General features: G+C 39.0%; 1 protein-coding gene across 1 annotated transcript; it reads right to left on the bottom strand.

Annotated features, from left to right (window-relative positions):
* Positions 1–11,473: 11,473 nt before the first annotated feature.
* Positions 11,474–23,968, bottom strand: LOC311624116 (utrophin-like). Its single transcript, XM_084886967.1, has 7 exons — positions 23,959–23,968; positions 23,180–23,353; positions 21,120–21,275; positions 18,756–18,926; positions 14,034–14,214; positions 11,823–11,951; positions 11,474–11,518 (listed from the first exon to the last, which is right to left on the bottom strand). Exons 1-5 carry the CDS (start codon positions 23,962–23,964, stop codon positions 14,179–14,181), a joined length of 543 nt encoding a protein of 180 aa, XP_084743093.1. The 5' UTR covers positions 23,965–23,968; the 3' UTR covers positions 11,474–11,518; positions 11,823–11,951; positions 14,034–14,178.
* Positions 23,969–26,398: the final 2,430 nt, after the last annotated feature.

Consider the following 26,398-nt stretch of genomic DNA (forward strand, 5'->3'; position numbering starts at 1 on the left):
ATTTGTTCCCTACAGTAGCCCTCAAAGGAAAGTCCCAAGAAATTTCCTAAATAGAAATAACTTTCAGGGTAGACATGAAGGGAACAAAAGAAGGTTCTTGAGATCCTGAAAATGTTCTCTTTCTAGTGGCTGGTTTGTGGATGTGTTCCAATTGCAAGGAGTCAGTGAGCTGTAAATCTAAAATACATGTACATTTCGATTTGTTATGGCTCCAGGAATTTTTCAGAATTCTTCCTGGTCAAATGCTTTATATTAATTTCACTGTGTATTCTAAGAACTTGGGAAAGCATCAAAAGTATCCTTAAAACTACAGAACCAAAAAAACCCCACACATCCAACAAATCAATATCGCCAAAAGGTATCTAGTGAGTCTTACTTGATTATCAGAAATTTGATAAGTTGATCCCTTCGGGCTTGTTGAAGACTATAGAGTCGAGCCTCATATTTTCTCATAAGTTCTTCAGTCTCCTTCTTGTGATCATCCCACTGTAGGCTGTCAATCACCATGTCCTCCAGCTGCTTCTGCCGCAACTCCACGCCCTGCTGAGTGCTGTTCCAATGGTTCCTCACCTCCTCCAGTAAAGGAAGCAATTCAAAAAAAGATTCCTGAAATTGACTCTCAGGAAAGGGAAAAGTGCCTGATACCAAACTTATTACAAATGAAGCTAGCAAAAGAAAAGAGGCAAGTCGACACATAGTCACACTATACAGTTGATATATTTCAGAAACCTTTTTTACAGAAAAATTCTTCTATTAAACTCCATTAAATTTTATTATTTACTGTTCCAACTGCTGGCCTCTTTTTTTTTTTTACATTTTTTAAAAATTAAATTATTGTCTGTGTACATATTTTAACATTCCCCCCCCCCCTTCCTATACATACCCTCCCTCCCCAGAGTTTTGTTTCCATTGGTTGTATTTATATGCATGCATACAAGTCCTTTGGTTGATCTATTATCTCCCCCAGATCTCCCCACCCTCCCTGCTGTAATTCGACAGTCTGCTTGTTGTTTTACTGTCTCTATATCTATCTTTTGGTTCATCGGTCTATAATGCTCTTTATTATCAATAAATGAGTGAGGTCATGTGGTGTTTCTCTTTCATTGACTGGCTCATTTCACTCAGCATGATGTTCTCCAATTCCATCCAGGTTGCTGCAAATGATGAGAATTCCTTCTTTTTTATGGCAGCATAGTATTCCATTGTGCAGATGTACCAAAGTTTTTTATCCAATAGGCTGTTTCCAAATTTTAGCTATTGTAGATTGTGCTGCTAAGGGTGCATATATCCTTTCTGATTGGTGTTTCTAGCTTCTTGGGATATATTCCTAGGAGTGGGATTACTGGGTCAAATGGGAGTTCCATTTTCAGTTTTTTGAGGAAGCTCCATACTGTTCTCCACAGTGGTTGCACCAGTCTGCCTTCCCACCAGCAGTGCACTAGGGTTCCTTTTTCTCCACAACCTCGCCAACACTTGTCATTTGTTGATGTTGGCCATTCTGACAGGTGTGAGATGGTACCACATTGTTGTTTTGATTTGCATCTCTCAGATAATTAGTGACTTTGAGCATGTTTTCACGCGCCTCTTGGCCTTCTTTCTGTCTTCTTCTTTTTTTTTTTTTTAAATTAATCTTTATTGTTCATATTATTACAAAGGTTACTTATTTCCTCCCCCCTCCACCAGGTTCCCACTGCACCCTCTGCCCTTTCCCCACCCCACATTGTCCTCATCCATAGGTGCACAGTTTATGTTCAGTCTCTTCCCGCATCCACCACTCCCCTTTTCCCCGAGCATTGTCAGTCCACTCCCCTCCCATATCTCTGATTCTATTATAATCAACAGTTAATATTGTTCATCAGGTTTTTTAATTTCCTCGTTTTTTTAATTAATAAACTTTTATATTTTTAAGAATAAATTTTAAAATCTAATAATTTGAAACCTTGTTTTTTCTTCCCTGGGAACTGAGAAGCAAACTTGTTTACATGTAAATTTACCCTTCAGGTGTCGGCAACCTGCGGCTCCAGAGCCGCATGCGACTCTTTTGAAGCTTTACCGCGGCTCTGACAACTTGCAAGCCTGTGTGAAAATGAAGGTAACGTCTTACAGCCCTGATGTGCTGACACTGTGCACTGAGGTTCAGGAGCAAAAATCCCATTAACCAGGTAAATTAAATATTTTAATTAGCTATTAATTTGCAAAAATATATTTTACATTGTTAAGTGAAAAAGTCCTTTTGTTCTTCAGATTGACAGCTAACTGCACGATCTGGTATATAGCATTAAGGTAAGAAACAATATATGCAGTGTTATATTTGTTTTAAATGTCGCAATGGTTTTGCAGCTCCCAGGTTTTTTTTTCCTTCGGAAACGGGTCCAAGTGGCTCTTTATGTCTTAAAGGTTGCAGACCCCTGTACTAGGCATTAACTGTAACACTAGTTTACATTGTACTGATGGGACTAGATTTACAATCTCAGTTTCAGATGTGAAAATATACACTGAGTCTACAACTCACGTGGTAAAGGTGATCTTACCAAAACAGCACAAATGCAAGAAAATCTGGACTCTTCCCAGCTAGTCTGGGATGGCTGTGTGGCAGATAAAGAAGTTCTTAAAGCTCACTCTCCCAGAGTTCAGGACAAACAAAAGGGAGCCAGACAGATCGTGTTTACCCGTGTGCGGAGGTGTTGCCATGACAAACCTCTACCCTGTGAACCTACTTTCATTCTGGAAATCGTCTTATTGATCTCTCCCACATCCCTGACAGTGACAATGTTGGACTTCAGCATCTGGTCGATCAATATCAGCCAGTCAGCTAGTTCTGTTGTCGTTTTATCCAGATCATCAGGTACTGAAATTTCCGAAGTAGGAGGAGCCTGAGCAGGAGGCTCTGATGCAGAGGACGCTAGCACCACCTTTAGGGGAGCAGGATGAGCTGAAATAAAAAATGTAGCAAAGTACTCAGTCAACAGGATATTCTGACTGTAGTGGGGCAATGTTGACATGCTTCTGTGTGCTTATACAAAATTTAGATTATGTTAAAAATGGTGAGAATTGAGGATCCAAGATGGCTGCTCGGATAGACATCTAACCGCAGCAGCACACAACAATTTCAATGGAATACAACTAAAATGTAGAGTGGACATTGCCCAGAGCTACAGGTAGTCGACTGACTGAAAATTCTACAACAAGAAGGAAAGAGAAAACCAGAAGGAAAATCAGAGGAGCTGAAAAAAGCCTAAGGTACGGAGACATGCTCTGCGCCCGCACGCACGAGCGCGGAGAGGTCGCAGCCGGAGAGGAGGAGAGGGCTGGGTGCTGCCTGGCGTTCCCTAGCAGGAAGGAAATAAAACCCCCAGCCTGGGCTGAACCCCCAAACCGACAGCGCTGAGCCCCAGTTATGGGCCAGACCATGGAGACCCAGGCTCCGGCAGGGGGAGACGGGGCTGTGAGGTGGAAATCCCAGGGGAGCAGCGAAAAGCAGGGCCCCCGGAGTCGCGTGCACATTGTGCGCAGAGGACTGAATGTTGACTCTGATGCTGGATTACCCTAGCCGGAAGAAACAAAGCCTCCGGCTGCACTGAGCCTCAGTCCGGACTGCTCTGAACCCCAGTCCTAGGCCAATCCCTGGGGACCCAAGCTCAAGCAGAGGGAGACGGGGCTGTGAGGTGGAGTCCTGGGAGAGCGGCGAAAGGCCAAGCCCCCAGAGTCGAGCACATTGCTTGCAAGGGAAGGAATGTTGACTCTGATTCGGGATTGCCCTGGAGGGAAGGAAACAGGAGCCCCGGTCTTGTTGGGCCCCAGTTTCGACTGCTCTGAACCCCAGTCCTTGGCCAGACCCTGGGGACCCAGGCTCAGGCAGGGGGAGACGGGGCTGTGAGGCGGAATCCCAGGGGAGCGGCGAAAAGCGGAGCCCCCAATAGCGCACACTGCGCGCAGAGGACAGTCTGTTGACTCTGATCCTAGACTCCCCTAGCGGGAAGGAGAAAAAAAGCTCCAGACTGGAGGAATGCGATGAGGAACAGGAGCCCCTGCTGGACACCGGCCAGCCAGGCACCAGCAGGGAGCCAGGCGACGGGGCCCCCGGGGGGGGGGGGGGGTGCCCCTGAGCCTTCGACTGCTGAGCGCAGGCAATGGAGCCGAGGCCGGGGGCTGCTTCCTGGGCGGTGCTGACCCCAGCAACAGGCTGAAGCAGTGCAGGAGCCCGCGGAGAACAAAGGGGTGCCACAGGCCAACCTGCTGAGCTCCCAGGACAAGGAGGAAGAAACCAAAGCAGTTCTCAATGTGAAGAAATCAAGTGAGAGCAAAAGATAGTAAAATTACTTAAGAAAGAATACAAAGAAGATCTTGAAAAATCAAAGACTAAGTCAGAACTCAACTCACCAGCCAACATTGCAACATAAATGCGTTTAAAAAAAAAAAGAAAAAAAAAAAAAAAGGACAGAATGTTGGAACAGCGGCGGCCAGGTCTAGAGTGGCCAGGCACAAGGCAGTGGCAGCCGGGCCCGGAGCAGCAACGGCCAGGCCCCAGAGCAGCAGCAGCCAGAACCAGAGCATCAACAGCCAGCACTGGAGCAGCCAGACCTGGGGCAGTGGCAGCCAGGCCTGAGGCGGAGGCGGCCAAGCCTAGGGTGACCAGTCCAGGAACACCCAGACCCAGAGTGGCCGGGCCCGGAGAAGCTGGGCCCAGAGCAGCCGGGTTGGGAGCAGCCAGGCCCAGAACAGCAGTAGCCAAGCTCGGAGGATCCAGGCCGGGAGCGGCCAGACTCGGAGCGGCCAGGCCCGGGGCAGCCGGGCCCAGAGCAGCTGGGTCGGGTGAGGCCAGGCCCGGAGCAGCAGCAGCCAGGCCGGGAGCAGCAGTGGCCAGACCTGGAGCAGCAGGTTGTGGAGCTGACCAGAGCAACAGAGGCCAGGCCAGGAGCAGCCAGGCCCGGAATAGCTCGCTCCTCGCCTGCCCACGCCCCAGGGCTGCCTCTCAGACATGGCTGGAAACTTTTGGGGGAACTTGAGAGCCTGCTGAATCAAGTGATGAAGGCTTAGATCTGGATGTGTTGAGTTATTATAGCGCTGGGGTGTTGATCTGTGAGTGCCTTGGGTGGGGCCTGGATGAGGCTGGTTAACCTATTTGGAAATGTCTTTTGTGTGAAGTGTATCATTGGGCATGTGGAGGTATTATTGATATGTGAAAATGCTAAGTAACTGATTTACTATCTGAAAAGGGATTTACTATCGGGGAAAGGGAGGGAGGAAGAGACTGAACATAAACTGTGCACCTATGGAGGAGGACAATGGGGGATGGGGAGGGGGCAGAAGGTGGGGTGGGAACCTGGTGGAGGGGGGAAGAAATGAGGAACCTTTGTAATAATATGAACAATAAAGATTGATTTTTTTAAAAAATGGTGAGAATTTTTTATTTCTTCATATGGAAGTGGCAATGGTATTTCCGACAATATCTTTGGTAGTTGTAAAGCCAATTAAACACCCAGTTATACAATATTCTAGGGCAGCAATAACTCAAAAGTAACTAACACTGACACCAAGAGAAGATATAGTAATACACCAACTGTGAGAAAATTAGCACTGCTATTTTATTATTTTGTCAAGCAGTTTGCCTTAATTATGAAGCCAACTTATTCATAGTTTTCTGTTTTTCAGAGAGCTTGTAAAGCACTTAACTTTATAATATGAACATTAGCAATTCTTCATCCACATCATTGTGAATACCTAAGTAAGAATATCTATACTAATAAAAGGGTAATATGCTAATTAGACTGGACATCTTCTAGACATCCTTCTGGACAAAGCCAAGGTGGCTGGACTGAGGCAGAGTTGCTTAGGGGCAATCAGGCTGGCAGGGAAGGGAGAGTGGTTAGCGGCAATCAGGCAGGCAGGCAGAGGCAGTTAGGGGTGATCAAGCAGGCAGGCAGGTGAGCAGTTAGGAGCCAGCAGTCCCGGATTGTGAGAGAAATGTCTGACTGCGGGTTTAGGTCCAATCCCACAGGGACATCCCCTGAGGGGTCCCGGATTGGAAAGGGTGCAGGCAGGGCTGAGGGACACTCTCCCACCATGCACGAATTTCATGCACCAGACCTCTAATATGTATATATATTCACTATCTGTTAGTTAACTCTCCCTATAGCTAGATACTTAGTTGGCTCCTTCCATTTGTATAGAGTAATTAGCATATTTCTGATGAACACTTTGGTATCGATTTGCTAAAGCAGAATGACTAGATCAGAAAACATGAAAACAAAAGTAATGTATTTAATATTTATTAGCAAAATAAAATAGCAGTGCTAATTTTCCTTGAAAGTTGAAAATTGAGATTTGCAACAGCCACAGGATATATACCAATGATACTCTGTCTCAATGGATGAACACACAGTGCTCACCAGTGTGCTCATTTACTGGTTTTTTATTATCAGTGAGAGCAAAATTTTTTTGTTTGTTAACCAAATATAGTATAATTTATAACTGTGGTCTTTATCTGCTTCCTTTTCTATTTGCAAGGACTCATTTTTAGAGGAACGATGAATCTTGCCATATTGCTGAAAACACTGTTTCTACTTTAGAATTTTTAATGTGTGTTTTGTTTTTAACATATAGATGTTATCAAATTTGGGTGATCAGATCCATAAATCTGTTCTGGGAGATTGTTTTTCCAGAACTTTCAGTTAGAGATTCTTGTCTTCTTCAAAACTTGGATATATATTATTCTCTCTCAGTTGTTTGTGCTTGTCTTCTGTTTTTAATGGTGGAAGGTTGATTGTTTTTCTTTAGTTTTACACAAGGTAGCTGAATTATTAGAGCCATCTGGAGCCCACTTTAACATACAGTATATTAGACAAGGCTTAAATAATTTTCTAAAAGATATCGTCAATCCATAAATTCAGCACAATTTAAATTAAAAGCCCCAACATGTTTGCATATATCTTGACAAAATCATCTACTGAAATTTCCAATTCCAAAATTAAAGGGCCAGTATGAGTCGAGAGAGAGAGCAGGGCACGGTGTTTCAGAGAGCTTGCAAGGTACGATGTTATAGCTGTGGTGCCATAACCCGTACTCTGATGGGGACAAGGAGAGAAGGAAATAGTGAGAAAACTTTTCCCTCCACACAGAAGTGATCATTGGCATCTATCAGTAAGTAGCTTCCCTGGGATGGAGAACTCTTCTAAAACCCCATCTCCCACCTGGTTCCGGGATACCTAATCCTTTGTTCTCAGTCATGATCTGCATGCAATTACACCCCTCCCAGGGCATGTTGGGTAATGGTTATAGCTGACTTTCTGAAAAACTGCATGTCCTCAGTTTCCCACCTTGCCTCCTCCCTTCCCTTTCCAGGCTCTCTTGGGGACCAGGTCCTGCTCTTGTTCCAAGAAAGGCAAAAAGTTTATCTCTCATGAGTGCCTTGCAGGCAAGTATGTGTTGGGTTTAAAGAAGACATTCCTTTCAAGTAATTGAAAATAGAGTAACAGATCACAACTGTGTTGTGTTTTTCAGTTTAAAGTTTTCTCTAATTCATATATGATGGTCATAGTTATAATGTCTGGATATATTTATAAAAAATGGTTAAGGAATAAACTGTATCTTACCAGCAGTTCCTGTCTGAGAAACAGAGCAGGGCTCCTGGCCGCGTTACTTCAGTGCAGTGGGCACATCTCTGCATACCTATAGCATCCAAGTGGAAAGAGAAGAGTACCATATAAATAAAGGTGATCTTGTTTCCCAAAGAGAAAGTGTTACCCTACATGACAGCTTTGCTATCCACTGCAGTCTTGCTTAAGGCCCTACTCCATCAACATTACTATCAAAATACCATCCAGCCCAACCGTGTGGCTCAGTGGTTGAGCATTGTCCTATGAACCAGATCATGGTTCCTTTCCCAGCCAGGGCACATTCCCGGGTCTCAGGGGGCATGTAGGAGTCAGTCATCCAATCAATGATTCTCTCTCATTACTGATGCTTCTCTCTCCCTCCCTCTCCCATCGCCTCTAAAATTAAAAAAAAAAAAAAAAAAAAAAAAAAAAAAAGAACGCCATTCAGTCCTTAGCTGCCCTGGCCCTTTGTAACATTTAATGCTGTCACACACCCTCCCTTGAACTCTGAACAGTCTGTATTCCTGACTTTCCTCCCACCTCTCTCTGACCTTCTAAGTGTCCTTTAACAGCTCATTCTCATCTGCCCATCTATCAAATGCTAACATTCTAAAGGGTAGGAGTTTTGGTTTCTACCATTGACTCAGGCTTCTCTCCCTGGGTCCTGGTTTCTAATGTTACATCTACCACACAGAGTTTAAAGATGCCAAGGACTCTCAAAAATATACTTTCAGTCTGGCAATTAGATATTCAGACATGTCCAAATCTAAGTCATCATCTGTCTCCCTGAAACCCCCTTTACAAATTTAATAACTAATTGATCTTCCCAGATCAGCTATCCAGCATCATCCATAGAAAGTAAAAACTTGTTAATCTCAACCAAATAATCTGCAGGGTGAAGTGATGTTTTAATTACAGAAGCTAGTTGGCCTGTTCTCCTCTGTTGAATAGAAATTGCCTGTAAAATCATTAAAATAACAATGTATATCTCTTAAAATATCCCCACAATTAACTGAAAAAAGCACAAGATTATTTTGTGGAAAAGTACAATACTTGGAATCAAATTTTTTAAAACTATGTTTTGATTTTTTATATTTTTGCCCTGCTTTGCTATGCAAACCCTTAACAATCTCTATTCTAATTTTCATCTGCAGCCTTCTCTTAAACAGAAATGTTTCACTTTATGACCAATGCCACTGAAACTCATTTAGCAAACAGGAAAGCATAACAGGTTCTTTCCTGAGTTACTGAGGACAGGAGAACATGCTGCAAATCATAACCTTCCATATGAAATGAAACATTTTAATATCATTATTATTTCACCCATTTTTTAAATCTCATAATTATATTTAAGACCTCAGGACCTCACTGTTAAAAATGTAACTAAGTTAAATAAGTATTGATAACATAACAAGAAATGTAATTGGGTTTTTGATTAAAATAACATACAGGTAATCCAATATACAATCTTAACGCTGGAGAACAACATTATAGAAGATGAATATCCTACATAAGACAATAAAAGGTTCTAAGACCCTAACTTCAGAGAAAACTAAGCTAAACTGAGTGGACTACTTATCTGCCCTAATAATTCTATTTTCTGTGTCCTCTAATCAGAACTTTCAAAATAACAAAGTGATGGGCCACACACTTGTCCTTAAGGAGTTGAATTCTTTTACTTGTAGATGGCTACAATTTAATAAATGCTGGCTACTATTTGCAAATAACCACAGATCATCTACTCATGAATTAAGGTAGCTTCTTTTATAGTTTCACTGTGTCTCAACATTGAGCTTCTGAAAAATGATATTCCCCTGTAAGTTCAAAAGTATAGTAAAATGATAACAAATATCATGTTCATTGAGTTAGTGACTCTGAAAATGGTTATAATTCCTAAATGAACCCGAAACTCAAGACTAAAATCATCGAGTTAATAACAAGATGTTTAATCTAGAGTTCTGCATTTCTGTGTTACAAGAACAGACCTCGGGGGAACACCAGCACATTTATAATGTGGCTGGGATTATGGCCATTGAAAAGGGAGCTGGTAGTGAAGCTTTTCTAGAATATAAATCATAGTTTATCAACTTCCCAAATTTGGTTATTTATAAACTAGACATTTTTTTTGACATGGTCAGGCCTCTCCATATAAACTAAAGATCCAAAGTAGAAATCTACTCTAAAAAAAAAAGGTCCCTTTTAAGATTTAGTACATTATCACAAATCCAACAGAGATGCCCAATAATAAGATTTTATGCTCCCTATTTTCTTTGACTCTTGTCCCACTTAAAAGTATAAACATGTTCAGCGATGCACACCAAAACGGAGGAGACAATATTCCAAATGGTGTGTTTTGAATGCAATATCAAACATCTAATGACAAGGACTGAGTTATTCAGTGGCACAGAAACTTCCCATCACAATACCTTAGTTTTGTTGTATCTTGTGCGCAAAAGCAGTAACTGGAATCTGAGCTCTTGTTTTTTATTCTTCTCTATAGGTTGATTTAACATTTGTTCTCCTCTTCAGAGAACTTCCTCAACCTGGGCTCTCTCCTCATCCATCTGAATGTTAAGAAAGAAAAAATTTACTCAAAAGGAAAATGCAAGGGTCACTTAACATCAGTTCCCAAGGAAAACTAACCTACAAAATATAACTCAAGATATGTTCATCTAAATTATACACAACAAAATAAGTCAGGTTTTTCTTAAAATATTTCATATTTGATGTTAAAACATAAAGAATGCTAGCTGGTTTAGCATTAAGATAACACTGTTTTTAGTCAGAAAGTGCAATGTCTATTTTTTAAGCATTACTAAATCAATTACATTGACACTCATCAGAAAATCATATTTGCACATCAGAAAATCATGTTTGGCAGACATTTGGGTAAACAATATTGATGTAAAACTATAATTAACAGAGAATAAATGTAAGAACATCATAGTTTGAAAAACTCTGAACCAACCTTTTCATCTTCATCACTAGATTCCAAATGCTTTTCCACAACTTTTAGCATATAGTCAATGTCACTTTCTAATTTTTCCATGTCAGAGTAAGGCACATCAGCCTCAAGGGCTTCTTCCGTGGTGACCAGAGATTGGGATGAGAATGGTTCCTGGCCAATCAGCAGCGGGGGAAGGAAAATCATCCTTTAAGAAGATATTCTTAACTGGACCTTCTGCCATTAATCAAAGGGATGGAGTGTCAGAAAAGAAGTGAGCATTTACTTGAATTAATTTCACTCATTTACAGTAATGGTTTTACCAATTTGTGCTTCTCTGAATTGCCCCATTTTCGCCAACCTCATAGCATTATTATTTCACCCATTTTTAAAATCTCACAATTATATTTAAGAACTAGGGGGTGTGAAATAGTGTGCAAATGGCTGTGGCTGCCTTGAATGCTGTTTAGAGGATTCTGAGACCACCTACGAGCACAGGAGGAAACAGTGCCATGATCCAAAAGCCATCCCTGCGTGGCCACCAACAAAGAGAAAGGCTACCACCTCGTACGGGTACATCCCCAAGAAAGTCTCCCGTTACCTTTCGCCAGTAGGAGTGTCATTGGAGTGGGACAGCCAAACTTCAGCAAAGCACACATTTCTCAAGGACAAAGGCTCCGATCCAAGAAAAATTTACTTTTAAAATTTTACTTTTAACATTATTTACTTAAGTATACCACATAATCATCTATAACTTAGATCATACTTCTATGAAAAATAGCCTTATATAAAAATATAATTACTCACGTTCGCACTTTTGATGTGCTGAGACACCTTTTCAAAGTTTCTATTTATTTCAGTTAATTTGGAACTCTACAAGTTCCCTGCATAAGCCTCCGAGAGCATTCGTCAAAACAATGGCTTGCTCTCGAACATCCTCAACTTGCAGTCTGGCATTGTCCAGCTCAGAAAGTAAACGCTGTTTGTAAGAAAACACAAATCATCACACCAGAAAAATCAAAATCAAGCATGGGTGCGACACTACCTCGGAATTAAAGGCAGTTTAAATAAATGTCTGGGATTCCTAAGAAGAGATTTTAATACAGTCAACTTGCATCAGAGCTGTTCATATATTAAGACTCATTCAAGACTTCAGGTCCTCCCCCCAAAATAAACCCTGAAGAACGGGAGAACTTGTGCACAGGTAACTTGTCACATTCCAAAGAGAAAGACCACAGCCAAACCGTCCATCCCCAGAAGTATGCTTGCTCCTCTTTCGCTACCTTCACAATTTCTTCCTGTTTACTTGCTGGTTTCTTTTCAATCTCATCCAATAGAGCTTCAGCTTGATAAAGCCAGGTACTTATGTGAGCAACATATCCATCAAATATGTCCAACTGGTTCTGATGGTTCTGGAAGGGAATTAATAACAATTAATTGATACAACCAGATGAAATATTTAGCATGATAATCTTTAAAGAGATTTAAAAAGCTTTCAAAGAGCGCAGTATATGCTGTACTGAAAGGGTTTCCACCTTACTGAAAGTTTTTATTTAATCTCATTTTATTTGTCTCCCTTATTCTTCATTCTTACATTGCAAATAATCTAATTTGCCTCCTTGATCATATTTGTTTAAAGCTCATTTAAGAAAGTAAAAACATAATAGAATGATTAAACTATGGATTGAATAAGTGACTGCTCTTCAGTAGACTAACATCTCCGAGGGCAGGTCCTATGTCACCAGCACTTGATATCACTACAGACCTCAGTACTATTTCCTGAAGCAGGATATAAAATGTGAGCGAGAAAATAAACCCAAAAACAAAATCAAACTTTAGATTAAGCTAAATAAACTGGCAAAATTGCTGGCACTAAGGTGAGAATTTAGAACTTGATCAAAAAGGGGTGGAGACTTAGATAAAATTAACTTTTACAAACTGTTTAATAGGATAAATGAAACTGTAACAGATTTTTAAAAAGTGTTTAAAAGACAAGGAAACAAATTGTTTATCTATAACATGGAAAAACAGTTGGAAAATGAAATGAGAACTAATAAATGGCATGAGAAATGTTTTGACAGTGTTCTGCATTTTAAGTAAGAAAAACTGATAAGCGCCAGACTTATTTGCCCCAATAAAGCAGGTAAATCAATATTCTACTAGGACTAGAAAGAGACTACTTGACAAGAGAATTAGATGGTACAGACTGAAAAATATAGAAGGATTATGAAAATGTGGATAAAGCTATATATACTGAGTGGTCAGATTAGTATGATATCTGAATGCATAATAACCTGACCACTCAATGCATGTGTGTGTGTGTGTGTGTGTGTTTATGATAATTAAATAAATCAATAAATAAATAAATTAATACATCAATAAATCAATAAATCATTAAAATGCAACAAATAAGAACATACATTGGAGGCCCGTTGCATGAATTTGTGCATGGGTGGGGTCTGGCCAGCCTGACCAGGGGGAAGGGACATGGGGAGTTGGCCAGCCTGCCTGCTGGTCGAGCTCCTGGTCGAGGGGACAATTTGCTTATTAGCCTTTTATTATATAGATATACACTGAGTGGCCAGATTATTATGCATTCAAAGATCATAATAATCTGGTCACTCAGTATATATATCCATGAAGTAATTAACAGTGTGGTAGTATAACCAAAGACTAACAACATATAACATTTAACAATTATCATAATCATCATACTAAAATTGGTTATTTTAAGCATAATTATTTATAAGCACTACATGTTTTATGTCATATAATCATTTCAAAAACTGTATAAGGTAGAAATAATAATAATGCCCATTTACATAAGAGAAAACTAAGATTTAGAGAACATTCAAGTATCTTGACCAATGTCACCCAACTAGTCAAAATTATTATTAGAAATTAGAGGGGGTGGTGAGAACCTCAGCCTGACTGGAATCTGTTAGCAGTCCAGGAGTCCTCAGGGGATGTCCAACTGATAGTTTATGGCCGCTCCCAGTGGAGAGTGGGCCTAAGCCACCAGTAGGACATCCTCAGCACTGCCACAGAGGCAGGAGAGGCTCTCACCACCGCTACTGCACTCACCAGCCATCAGCCTGGCTTGTGGCTGAGTGATGCTCCCAGTATGGAAGCATACTGGCCACCAGGAGCAGCTCACGCGTAGAGCATCTGCCCCCTGGTGGTCACTGTGCATCATTGTGACAGGTGGTTCCACCGTTGAGTCAATTTGCATTACCCTTTTATGATATTATATAGGATTGTAAATAATATATAGTTTATGATAATTAAATATAATCATCAAAATGCAACAAATAAGTACATTTACTAAGATATTAAAGTGTATAAAAATAAAATGTAATCTAATGAAATTAATTCACAAGCAAAACATTATTCTGACACTGAGAAAATAGAATCTGGAATTCTAATCAAAGTTGTATTCATTTTTAAACAATTAAAGGAGAGAAGATTTCATCATTAACTTTTCCGAAACATACCAGTAAGGTATTGCACCAATCCTCAGTCCAGGTTCGCACTCGGCTCCAGCCAGCGTTGAGGACGCAGAGCCTCTCTTCTAAAACAGCCTCGCTGCCCTCGATCAAGTTCTGAAGGGCAGCACTACTCTCTGTGATGGCATTTAAATCAGCTTTTTTTCTTTTCCAGATCCTTCAGAATAGTCTAGAAAATAAAAATACCAAGACCCATTTGATCTTTCAGAATGTGATAAAAGTTTATACAACCTTTCTTAAAAAATAAACAAACAAACCAAAACAAAACATGGAAACTTTTCTTCCACATACTCCCTAGAAAGTTTACAACTGCCAAAGGTTTACAAAACTCCATAACTTACTTACTTGCGAGAGTTCTTAAGATGCTAATAAAAATATACTTATGCATATTACAGAAAATGTATTAAATTCAAGTATGAAAAAAATGTTATTTACTTATTTTAAGTATACTAATAAATTCCATGTACCACACACACATACTATTTTATCTTCATCATAACTCTGGGTGTAAACAATCAAGTTCACTTTCTGTAGCTATAGCTGGCAAAGCAGAACTACCCCAGAACTCATAATTCTAAAATTCATAATGAATGTATTTCCTTGGTTCCTACAGGAGACAAATAAGTACTATAGTTACTTGTGAGGACTACATCCTATAACTAAATGGTCTAACGTAATTTATTGTAAAAGTATTCCATCCTAAGTAAATTATTAAGAATTAGCACATCTAAGTTTTGGTCTTACAATTGTCATAATACTTTGGATAATATAATGACAACTTAATTCTCATGTTCCTAAGATTCAATAGTATAATCAGGAGAGTTATAGAGAGAATATTGGATTCCAAAATTAAAACTACAATGTTCTTTCGATCATAAAGTGACTTGTGCATATCTAACCTACTGCTGCTGGCACCTTTTTAAACCAACGTCAAAGCAAATTATTTAAAGGAGTGTGAGTCTCTATTTAATCTCACATTAAACCACATTTTGGAAAGCATAAAAATTGCAATTTACCAGTGAGTAAATTACTTGGCCATGTCAATTACTGATATTTTTAAAGGCATTGGAATGTTTCTCTCAAGTGTCATTCTCCAGTAGGGAGGGGGGAAGAAATAGAATACCCACAGCCATGCTTCCTGAAGTTAAGACTTTCTACATTTCTTCAGTGGGAATGTACTGACTAGGGTAGTCTTTAAGATTGTAAAGAAAATGACCACATCTAAAATAATAACATTGAAACCATGGTTTTTAAATATTAGATTCAGGGATAAAAATGCTATTTAAATTTTGCATTGAAAATAACTTTACCTATTTTTAAGTGCAAATACATTAAAATGTGGTGAAATATGCATGTTTCTTAGATCTGAAAACACAACTTTGAAAACATGGATGATTATGTTACATATTGATGTTTCATTCTATTTACTTGAAGACAATGTGCTGTGAATTCATGACTTGTATATACCATCTTCATCATTTCAAATCCAAAATAAGACTAAGTGGGAATTTAAGAGTGAGTAGTTACAGAAAAGACAAGCTTATTTTTACAGTCTTAATCTGAAAAATTAATTGAATTTATATGTGCACAAAGATGAATGAATAAAAATTAAATATGCAAAAATGTTATATATTTGTACCAGCTATAAGCAATTAATTTAAAAAAAGAGAAAAGGCATGTTTTTAAAGTATGCAAAGTAAATAAGTATAAATTAAGTTCTTTGCACAAACACACACACACACACACACACACACACACACACACACGTTTTGAGGGGAAATGAGACATGCCATGCCATATAATAATAAAACAATGATGTCAAATCTCCTCAAAACAAATCTATACATTAAAGGCAATTCAAATCAAATTTTCAAAGAAAATATTTTTTAAAGATTTTGAAATAATACTTCTAAAGTTTATATGAGCGTATACAAAAAAATTATTAAAAACAGGAAATCTATTAAGTATATATTCAAACATATTATAAAGCCACATAGTGAAACACCTAAAAAATATTTCAGAGGGCAGGATTAGTGAATCTGTAAACAAAGAAAATCAACAGCCAAAAATAATAAATGAAATTAGCATGTCAAATCATTGGGAAAGATATAATTACTCAGTAGATAGTGCTGAGATAACTGGTTAACTACTTGGAAAAATGTTAGAGCCTTACCTCATTATATACACCAAAATAAATTCCAGAAGGATCAAAGCATTAAAGATAAAAATATGAAACTATAAAAGAGCTAGAAGAAAATGTAAGTAAAAAATTACATAAACTTGGAGCAGTTGAACCTTCTAAGCACTAATGGCATATATAATGAAGAAAAAGATGATTTACCATTTAAAAATATATATAATAACAGCATTTTAAATATATACAGTACAGAAAGGGAACTACAGTAGCAAAAAATATATTTTTGCAATAATAGACAACATACAAAGCATTAATAATTTAATAGGTAAAGAGCTCTAAATCAAAAGATCTAACAGGTGAAAGAAAAATGGTCAGAATTACACTAAAAGGCAATTTAAAAAAAAAAAAAAAGATCTACAAATGGCCTATAAACTGATGGAAAATTTTCTAATTGACTAACCAAAACATATCTGCCTACCATTGTCCAAGTTGTGGTTAAAACAAGCAAGTAAGAATTCTCACATGGAGCTGGTAGGTATAATTTCATAATTTGTATAAGACTTTAAAATGGATATATCCCTAGGCTCAATACTTTTAGCTCTTAGAATTTATCCTAAGAGAATAATTATGAATACATGCTATAATGTAGCTACAAGTATTTTCATCATAACATTTTTTATTTTTTGTTAATCCTCACCCGAGGATTTTTTTTTTCTATTATTTTTTGGAGAAAATGGTAGGGAAGGAAGGAGAGGAAGAGTGAGAGGGAGACAGAGAGGGAGAAGGAAAGGGAGAGGGGGAGGGAGAGGGGGAGGGAAAGGGAGAGGGAGAAAGATTAGGAGAGGAAGTGATGAGAGGAAGAAGGAGAGAAAGAGGGAGATGAGAAGGAGAGGGAGAGAGAGAGAAATAAGAGGGAGAGATGAGAGAGAGACACACTGGTTGCCTCCTGCATGTGCCCCAAGTATGGTGGGAATCAAACCTGCAATCAAGGTTTGTGCCTTTGTCTGGGTATCAAACCTGTGACCCTTCAGTGCAAGAGCTGATGCTCTAACCACAGAGCAAACCAGACAGGGCATAGCATTTTTCCTATAATAGTGAAAATTGTTAATAAATCAAATGAAAATTAATAGAAAAATTGAATAATCAAAAATAAAATATGCAATTAAATATTAGGCTTGTCTCCAATATGAGACACAACATACAAGTAAAGAAAAATGTCAAAGATATAATGTGTTGCTTTTTGTTTTTAAGAGAGTCATGAAACACTAAATATAACTATTTTCAAATACAGGCTGTGCCTGTGTATGTCTATATGTGCCTGTAAAAAACTGAAAAGATAACAGGGTGTTCTTTCATTAGAGATGCTTTTTGCTCCCCTCTTTTTTTTTCACTATAAAAATGTCATTCAATTAGCTTATATAACTTATGTTACTAATGAGAAAACAAGGCTTTCAAAATGTATTGTACAAAGAAGGTAATATTTCCTTGTAAAAGCTAACCTTAACAAAAATAAAGTTTGGTGCCTTTGCTTCCCATTCACCCACAATACACCTATAAATGCCAACATTCTTCATTGCCTGCATATATTTTTTTTACTTCACACAGCCCATGGCATAATTATGCTTTCATCAGCTATTTTCTAAACTGAGAACACTCTCTGGTGCCTAATATCTTGACTTTCATTCAACTGTTCTCTTCACAGAGCAATCAGTTTAAAAAGTTGTACACACACACACACACACACACACCCGCCCCCCCGCCCAATGATCTCAAATCCCCTCCTCTTCACTTCCCACAGGCCAGCACAAGTGTAGGATGCCAAAACAGATCTTGTGACTTTATAGAAATTTTTGTCACAGTATTGATCATTATTTTCAGTACTTATCTCTAGTATACATGCCTCTTTCTTGGAAAATCAATTTGGGAAAAGAAAAAGCCTTGGTTTAAAAACAAAACAAAACACACACACACACACACACACACACACACACACACACACACACTACTTTGTATTCCACTCCTTCTTTGTCCACTTCAAGAGAGAATTGGAAAAATCCACTCTCTAGTCTCTATAATATCAAAGTAACTAAAGAGCCAAAGAAAACTCTTGGATCTTTTGTTGATTCTTTTGAAAATTCTGTCTCTGTGCTCTTTACATCAGTTTGCAATAGGAAAGCTAGTAACTGATACAAACATTATTGTAGAAGAATTAACAAATAAATTCAGCACAACACTATGTGAGGAATGAATATTCAAAAAAAATCAACTTTGAAAATGTAACTATCATATTTTCAAGTGCCACATAAGCAGAACGCCTCTGAAGGTCTGTTGGTGACTGGTCAGAGTTCAACACTTTTGGAATCAAGACAAAAGTACCTTCTTGAAATAGTTGTTTTTAAAATATTCCTACTGTTTTTCTTAGCACAGAGAAGTAGAAAAAATAACGGGGAAAAAAGAAAAGGCCACATTTAATACAAAATGGAGGAAAATGACATCCACCCAGTTTGCCCTGAACAAAAATGCCACAGGTCACGCTGGCGTGATATTGGTGGTCCCCCTGAACTACAGCTCACTTTAGCCCAGGAAATCTCTGTATCCAAGTCGCTGAGCAAGCCTTCTGAGGTGGATTTCTGTACCAGTTCAGACTCAGTTGTCATAAGCCACTTCAAGAGAGAAGCAGCCTCTTTCTTCATTTTCCAGGACAACTGGGATGCTCTTTCCAGATCCTGTTTTCCATTGGTTATCTGAAAAGAAGGAACCGAGAGAGGACTAAACATGGATAACAGCTGAGGATCCAAACTGATTCGGATTGAACCCCAAGAGATATACAACCTTGATCTCTGCAAGGGGACACTATACAGAAGTGGTTAAGCATCAGGCAACCCCCCTGGGCGCTGCCACTTCTTTCCTACAGGACCTTGGTGGAGGTATGACCCCCCAAAGGCTGTTCTGAGTTTTAAATGAGAAAAATGCATACACACAGGACTTGGCCCAATCCTTGCGACAGGGTTAAGGGATCAGTAAATGATATCTTTTGCCATTTTGAATACAAGATGCTTAGAATCATCTCAATGAAGGACTGTTTAAAACATATTATATGTTCTAGCAATTTGTGGGGAAACAGCATGATGCTCACAATCATGTTTTACAATTAACCATTTAATGAAAAACACAGTAAATGACTCTGCAATAAAGCCCTTAATTATTATTTTGTACTTACCATTGATGACAGAAAGCAAAATGAACTGAATTTAGCATTGACCATTCTCTAGATCCATCTCCCAAATGGTGTTAAGAAATAGTACACGTTACACAATAAAACCCACAACCACCTCTGTAATAGGCACTGCCCTTCCTCATTTACAGAACAGGATGGTGAAAAGCCTGAAGAGGGGAAGACCATGACCCAGGTGACATAGCCACTGGATTGAGCCTGGTCTGAGCCAGTAGCCCAAATTAGAGAACAGGTGAAAAAACCAGCAACACCATTCCCATGCATATATTGCCCAGTCAATAAATAAATATAACATTTCAAAAAGAACTTCAGCTGTGCAATACCAAAATGATGCGCTGAGAAATGTGATCCAGTGGTACAGCCCCTCAAAATGCATCAAAATCAACAACCCAATCTTGCAGAAGTGAAGCAAACACCCAGGAAATGTATGGACTGCCCATTTTCACTGGTTTGAAAGTGATAACATTTTAGCTGGTTTTCTCTGGGCTCTTATAGAAACTCAGTTACTATTTAATAACACAAGAAGGATCTAAAATGTAATCTAACACAGCTTTCTAATACTGCCAAGTTTTCAGTTCCACATTTTTTTTTTTACTTCGCTGGTTTCAAGACTGAGATTCTCAGTGAGAGAAGATACTCAGCCTGTTGAATCCAGTCAGTAAATGGCCCACCATTCCTGGCCAATTCACTGAAATGTCCAAATGATAGCTGTTTCCTGAAAGGATTTTAAATCCTGCTAGACCAATGTGACCTTCTTGTGACATAAAATTTATTAGAACCTGATGTTCGAACATGGCTCAGTAGCCTATTCAATTGAAATATCAATCTAAATTCAATTTTTAAAATTATGATTTTAAAAATCCTAAACGCTATTATTGGTATAAACCAATAACTTGAGTTTAAACAGAGACTATTATTTTTAAAGTTTACTTTTGAAATGTCAATAGTCATTGAAAATATAAAGTGAATCTAGATTAAATATTAAAAATAAGTTTCAGCCGAAACCGGTTTGGCTCAGTGGTAGAGCGTCGGTCTGCGGACTGAAAGATCCCGGGTTCGATTCCAGTCAAGGGCATGTACATTGGTTGCGGGCACATCCCCGGTAGGGGGTGTGCAAGAGGCAGCTGGTCAATGTTTCTCTCTCATTGACGTTTCTAGCTCCCTTCCCTCTCTCCTCCTCTCTGTAAAAAATCCATAAAATATATATTTTTAAAAATAAAATAAAATAAGTTTCAATACAATTTGTACTCATTGCAATATTAGCACATTTAAAAATTAATAAACATTATTGGAATCACTGAAAACATTATTAATACTATAAAATTTAAACACAGTTTCTCCCAGAAGTGAAATTTTAAAATGCACAAGAGAGCCGAAACCGGTTTGGCTCAGTGGATAGAGCATCGGCCTGTGGACTGAGGGGGTCCTGAGTTTGATTCTGGTCAAGGGCACGTACCTTGGTTGTGGGCACATCCCCAGAGGGGGGTGTACAAGAGGCAGCTGGTCGATGTTTCTCTCTCATCAACATTTCTAACTCTCTATCCCTCTCAATTCCTCTCTGTGTAAAATCAATAAAATATATATTTAAATAAATTAATCAATCAATTAATTAATTAATTAAATGCTCAAGAGAGAGAGACACACACACAGAGAGAGAGAGACAGAGAGAGAGAGAGAAGTGGCGGGGCGGGGCTGTCCTCACCTGAGCATCCAGGTCATTGTAGAGCACCTTCAGAGAAGTCAGCTGCTCGTCCAGCCCCTTGGGATTGTCAGTCTGCTTCTTCTGAACAATTTGTCTGCCGGTTTTGATTACAGTTTCCATTTCAAGCTTGACTTCACTTAGAGTTTTATAGAGTTCCTTAAAAAGAAAACATGACAAATTGCACACATCGCAGTGAAAACCCCGTAACTGGAATCATTTCAGAACAAGGCTTATCCAGACTGACAGCTATGATTTAACTACGGAGATCAAAGGGCTTTCTCTTTGCCCAATTTGGATTCAAGGGATGAGTAAAATAGCATCAAGTTTGCAATAACTTTTTTAAATCAGAGAAGAAAATAAACAAATGGCATTTACATTTGTTTCAAAAAAACACTCAGATACATATTTTAAAAGTTTATGCAAGTTTATGAACATTTTCCAAACGTAAAACGTGAAAATATCAGGACTAAAAATTGGAATGTCTATCATTTTTAAAATCATGACTTTAAAAATCTTAAATACTATTATTAGAAAAAATCCAACTCTGGCTATATTTCTGGCTATTGGAAATTGGAAATATTACCATTTTTTTTTCTTACAATTCTGAAGTACCAAAGCTACCACATTGGTACCTATACTACTTATGTAATAAGAAGATACATGACAACTCAACACATCAAGATGAATATGACTTTAAGAAATTTTAGTCATCAAGTCAAGTTCAGAGCTGTCTTCATCTCCGTTACCTTAAACTGTTCTGTGCAGGTTCTCTTGCCTCCATTCATCGTGATCCTGACCTGAAGCATCTCAGATGGCTCTGTCACACAACAGACCTCTGAGCCAAGTTACACACAGTCAAGATTGGTGCTTGCTTTGTTGATCTCTATATCTCAGTAAATATTTACATATATCAGTGAGTGTGTGCGTGTGTGTGTGTGTGCGCGCACACACTCATACACACACACACACACACACACACACACACGGAGAAATGTATCCTATTTATTCATTCTTCCACCCATTTCAGTTTTTGAGTAATCAAACAACCTTTGGTATATAAAGACATGTGGAGATAACAGTTTTGATAAGCACAAAGAACTCTTCCCAATCTTTTATTGTCTTTACAGGTGTCATCTTCAGCTTTGTCATGATTCTTCTCAAGCAGAACACTAATTCTAAGAGTGTGTATGCTTAGCCACATTTTAAAATGTATAAGCAACTGAATTTTAAAATTCAAGACTGCAACAACAATAAGGCCTTCTAAATAATTTTTTTACAGATCTTAGGTTTAAACTTTGATTTAAAATTAATTTTTTTCTGGAGAATGATTTTTCTGTAATAATATTGCTGACATCTGTTCTAAGTATAATTTCTTCTTTCATATTTTAGATTTAGACTTTATAAATAAAAAATGAAAATGTAAGTATCCGTAAGAATAATTTTTTTACATGGTAATATTCCTAACATCCTTTCTAAGTATGGTTCTTCTAGCTACCTCAAATTTATCCTTTAAAAGTTAGTTCATTAGTCATATTGTGCCAAAGCCTTTCCTGTGATTATGTTTGTTTTTTAATCATATATATGTATATTTATGCCTTTTTTCTTTTTTTATTTCATGACACTGTAATAATTTATTTTACTCCATCTTATCTATCTCCCCTATCTCTTCTAATGTCTTTGGAGGAAAAGACCACACTTCTTATTTTATAGCCTGTTTTTCATCCTTCACCCCTATTGTTAATATTTATTTACAATATATATTAATATTGAACAAACCATGTACATTATGCTAGATCACATGTGTCAAACACAAGGCCCGCGGGCCAAATCCAGCCCGCCAGGCCTTGCAATGTGGCCCGCACCGCGCTGTCATCACTGCACTCCGCTGTCAGTTTATGACATTGTCAGTTTATGACTGTTCAGTAAACCATTCGGCCCGTGATTTAGGCTGGATTTTAGATTTTGGCCCCTTCTCTGATTGAGTTCGACACCCCTATGCTAGATGAAGCCATATTTGCTGCTGGAAAACCTAGTGGACGCATTAACCACAATGCCCTCACCATACACTTGTCCATGTGTGTCTGTATCATATCAAGATCCACATCCTTCACGTCCAGCACATGCAGTTCTTCTTTCACACCATCCAGCACACGCTCACAGTCGAGCATGAGCTGTTCAAAGTTCGCAGGCTTCTGGAAAAGCTGGAACTTGGTGGACACCTCTCGAAGTTTCCTCTGTTGGAAGAAATGATAAAAATAAGCAATTCAGGTCATAATGATAATCTCTCTCAACAGATTGAATTAGTATAACACCTGCTGCCAAAATGCTGTAAAAAGAAATCACAATAAAAGCATTCCATAGAGGAACTCAGAGAGGTTACCCAAGGTCATACATCACTTGACATTCAATGTGTCAGTCTTAGATATAATAAAAGGCTAAGCTGGCCTCCCTGAAATTAAAACTTCACTAATTTTCCCACCTATTTGAAAACTACAGTCAGAACTACTCAAAGTGTTCTTGATGAGCTCAGAGTGAAAATCAATGTCGCATCCACCGCAAAGGACTGAGCGGTGCCGGTGTATTAGCCGCAGAGAACTGACGCGGACTCTGCATCAGGGGAAAGACTTATCAACCTAACTTCTAAACCTAGCTTTGTATCTCTTCTCAACTCAACTTCAGAATCACATTCGATATTGTCCACGCATGCCACAATTTGTTCCTGCTGCTCTGCCTGGGATGCAATGCACCCGCAATGTGTCACCCGTCTCACTGTTCACATCAGAAAGAAAACCAAAGGCATCCAAGTAATCATTGCCCACACATCGCTCCCCCTGGTCACCTGCATGACATCCATCTGGCTTCTGTTTCTAGCAGCCCTGTCTTCTGGGAAGTTCGGAGGCAGAGAACACATGCTTTTTCGCAACTCTTCCAGCACTATCTTGTGGGAAGAGATCTCTAACTGAATTCTCTACAAAGAGATCAGAAGCAGGGAAGAATGTATTTTTTTTTTAAGTTCCAATACTCATATATTACATAAGAATATGCAGAGCCCTGTTCAAGTTTCAGTAAGTTTGCAATATAGTAATACTAAACGCAGACTATTGTATGTTGTGCACAAACTATGGTCTTAGCATTTGTCATTTCTAATGTCCACTGCTTATTTATGTTGGGAGCCAGCAGAGTTGAGGCAAGCAACTCAGTCTTAAGGAAATAGAATTAAGTTCCTTCTAGCAGAAGTTATGTGGTGCCCTGAGGGCTTGGCCAGAAGATAAAGATTAACCTGCAGCTTAGCATCTCCTGTCTTCCTGCCTCTTCCCCTTCCTGATCCTCCCCCCTAGATAGCCCAGCCTTGGAATGTTGCACCTTGGAATGTTAACATCTTTGCAACTCCCCCTTCCTGATCCTCCCCCATGGACACTGCCAGGGACCCCTCTGCATGGGCGGCCCTGCCCCCCTTTGTCTCTGCTGTATAAATACAGCCATTTCAGAGAATAAAATCGGAGCTTGATCAGAACCTTGTCTTGCTCCCATTCTTTCGCGTTCCTTGTTTGCCTCATTCTCTTAGGTGGTTCCTGCGGGCCCCCGTTGTTGTCCCGCAGGCCGGGACAAAATGGCGCCCAACGCGAGGCCACTGAGGACCTCCAACGAGAACGTCTACCGGAGAAGCCCTGGCCAGGCACCCCCCAGAGTCGCCGCGAGGACCCGCGAGTGAAGACTCAGCATTGGATCGCCACGGTCACGCCCGCCGTGAGACAGATCGGAGTAAAGGTAGGTAGATGATTTTTCAAACAAGATTTCAGAACATTTCACCCCTTTTTTGCTCGATTGTCATTATTGGCTTTCTCGGTTTGGTTCCTTTCTGTCCACTAATAAGCACTCACTTGCCAATCTGGGGAAGAGTGAAAGGTACCCACTTTTGGCTGTGAGAACTCCGAATCACTTGAACTAGTACCGTCTCCCGGTTTTTTTGGCGAGAATTCTCTCCAATTAGATCTACTCTTAAAACCTTGAGCTTGCTTTGAACAAAAGGTCGTCAAACCTCACAGACTCAACCACGGGGAGATCTGCGCACCTGAGGAGGGCAAACGGGGTCTCCCTGTCTGTGAGGATCCGTGTAGGCGGATTATACCTACCGACTGTTTCACGCAAGCAAGGGAGTAAAGGGTAGAGTCGAAAAGAGAGTAATTCCGCCTGAATTCCTGGGTTGACGAGAAAATTCAAGCTGACCCGGCACGGGGTTTATACGTCCCGGAGGCTTACGTGGAGAAGGAATCTCTTAGAGAGCCATCCAATCGACCGATAATGGGAAATTCTCTAAGTTGTCATGAAATGTTCCTTGACGGTGTCAAGATTTCCCTCAGAACGCGAGGAGTAAGGGTTAAGAAAAAAGAATCTTAGGAAACGGACTCAGGGAGTCCCCTCAGGCACGAGGAATTAAGGCTAGAAAAAAAAAAAAAAAGGGATCTTAGAAATGAAAGTGCTCTTTAGAGTGAATGTTGAAGTCTATGTGATCACAAAATAATGTTGTTTTTTGTTGAAATTAGAATCTTAGTATATGTATGGAATTTAAAATCTATAAGTGGAACTCCACTGCTGAAACTACCTCTGACTTAATGCCTTGTTTAAAAATTATAAGAAAACTCACAGGGAAATGCAAATCTTGACCAAATTGGGTATTAATTATTATTTCAGAAATCAAAAAAAAAAAAAATTTGAGATCTGTCTATCTTTTAAGCATGAAAAGAAATTCAGCCAGATCTGTTGCTGATGCTTCCCCTGGAATAAGCAGAAAATGGGGGAAGGGAGAGACATGAGGCGATCCAATATAGAAGCCTGCTCTCCTAGTATATTAAATTAAAAATTTCCTTTCTTACCATAAAAAAGTTTTAAGAATTTAGAAATGCGTCTGGGATATCTGTACACGTGTAAAAGAGAAAGCTAGTATAAGACTAAATACGCGCACGTCCGATTTCGGATATTAAATAAGTTTGAACTAGCCGTAACTTTTTACAAGGGCTACAGAAATGAAAAACCCAGAACTGATTCTTTTTCCTGAGAAAAACAGCAAAAAAATCTTCTTGAAAGAAATTCAAGCTAATTCCAGCAACAAGATTCGCATTTCCATAATAAAGAATAGTTTTCAAAATGCTAGTGAACCTTATTAAAAAGTTAACTTTTAAGGCCTTCAAGAAAATAAGTAAATTTGTCTCTGTCATAGAATTTATCCAAAGTAAATACTTTAAAGATCTAAGTAGTCCAGATAACTGGCTACATCCTTT

This window comes from Pipistrellus hanaki, assembly GCF_964339955.1.
Source record: "Pipistrellus hanaki genome assembly, chromosome: 6".
Classification (NCBI taxonomy): domain Eukaryota; kingdom Metazoa; phylum Chordata; class Mammalia; order Chiroptera; family Vespertilionidae; genus Pipistrellus; species Pipistrellus hanaki.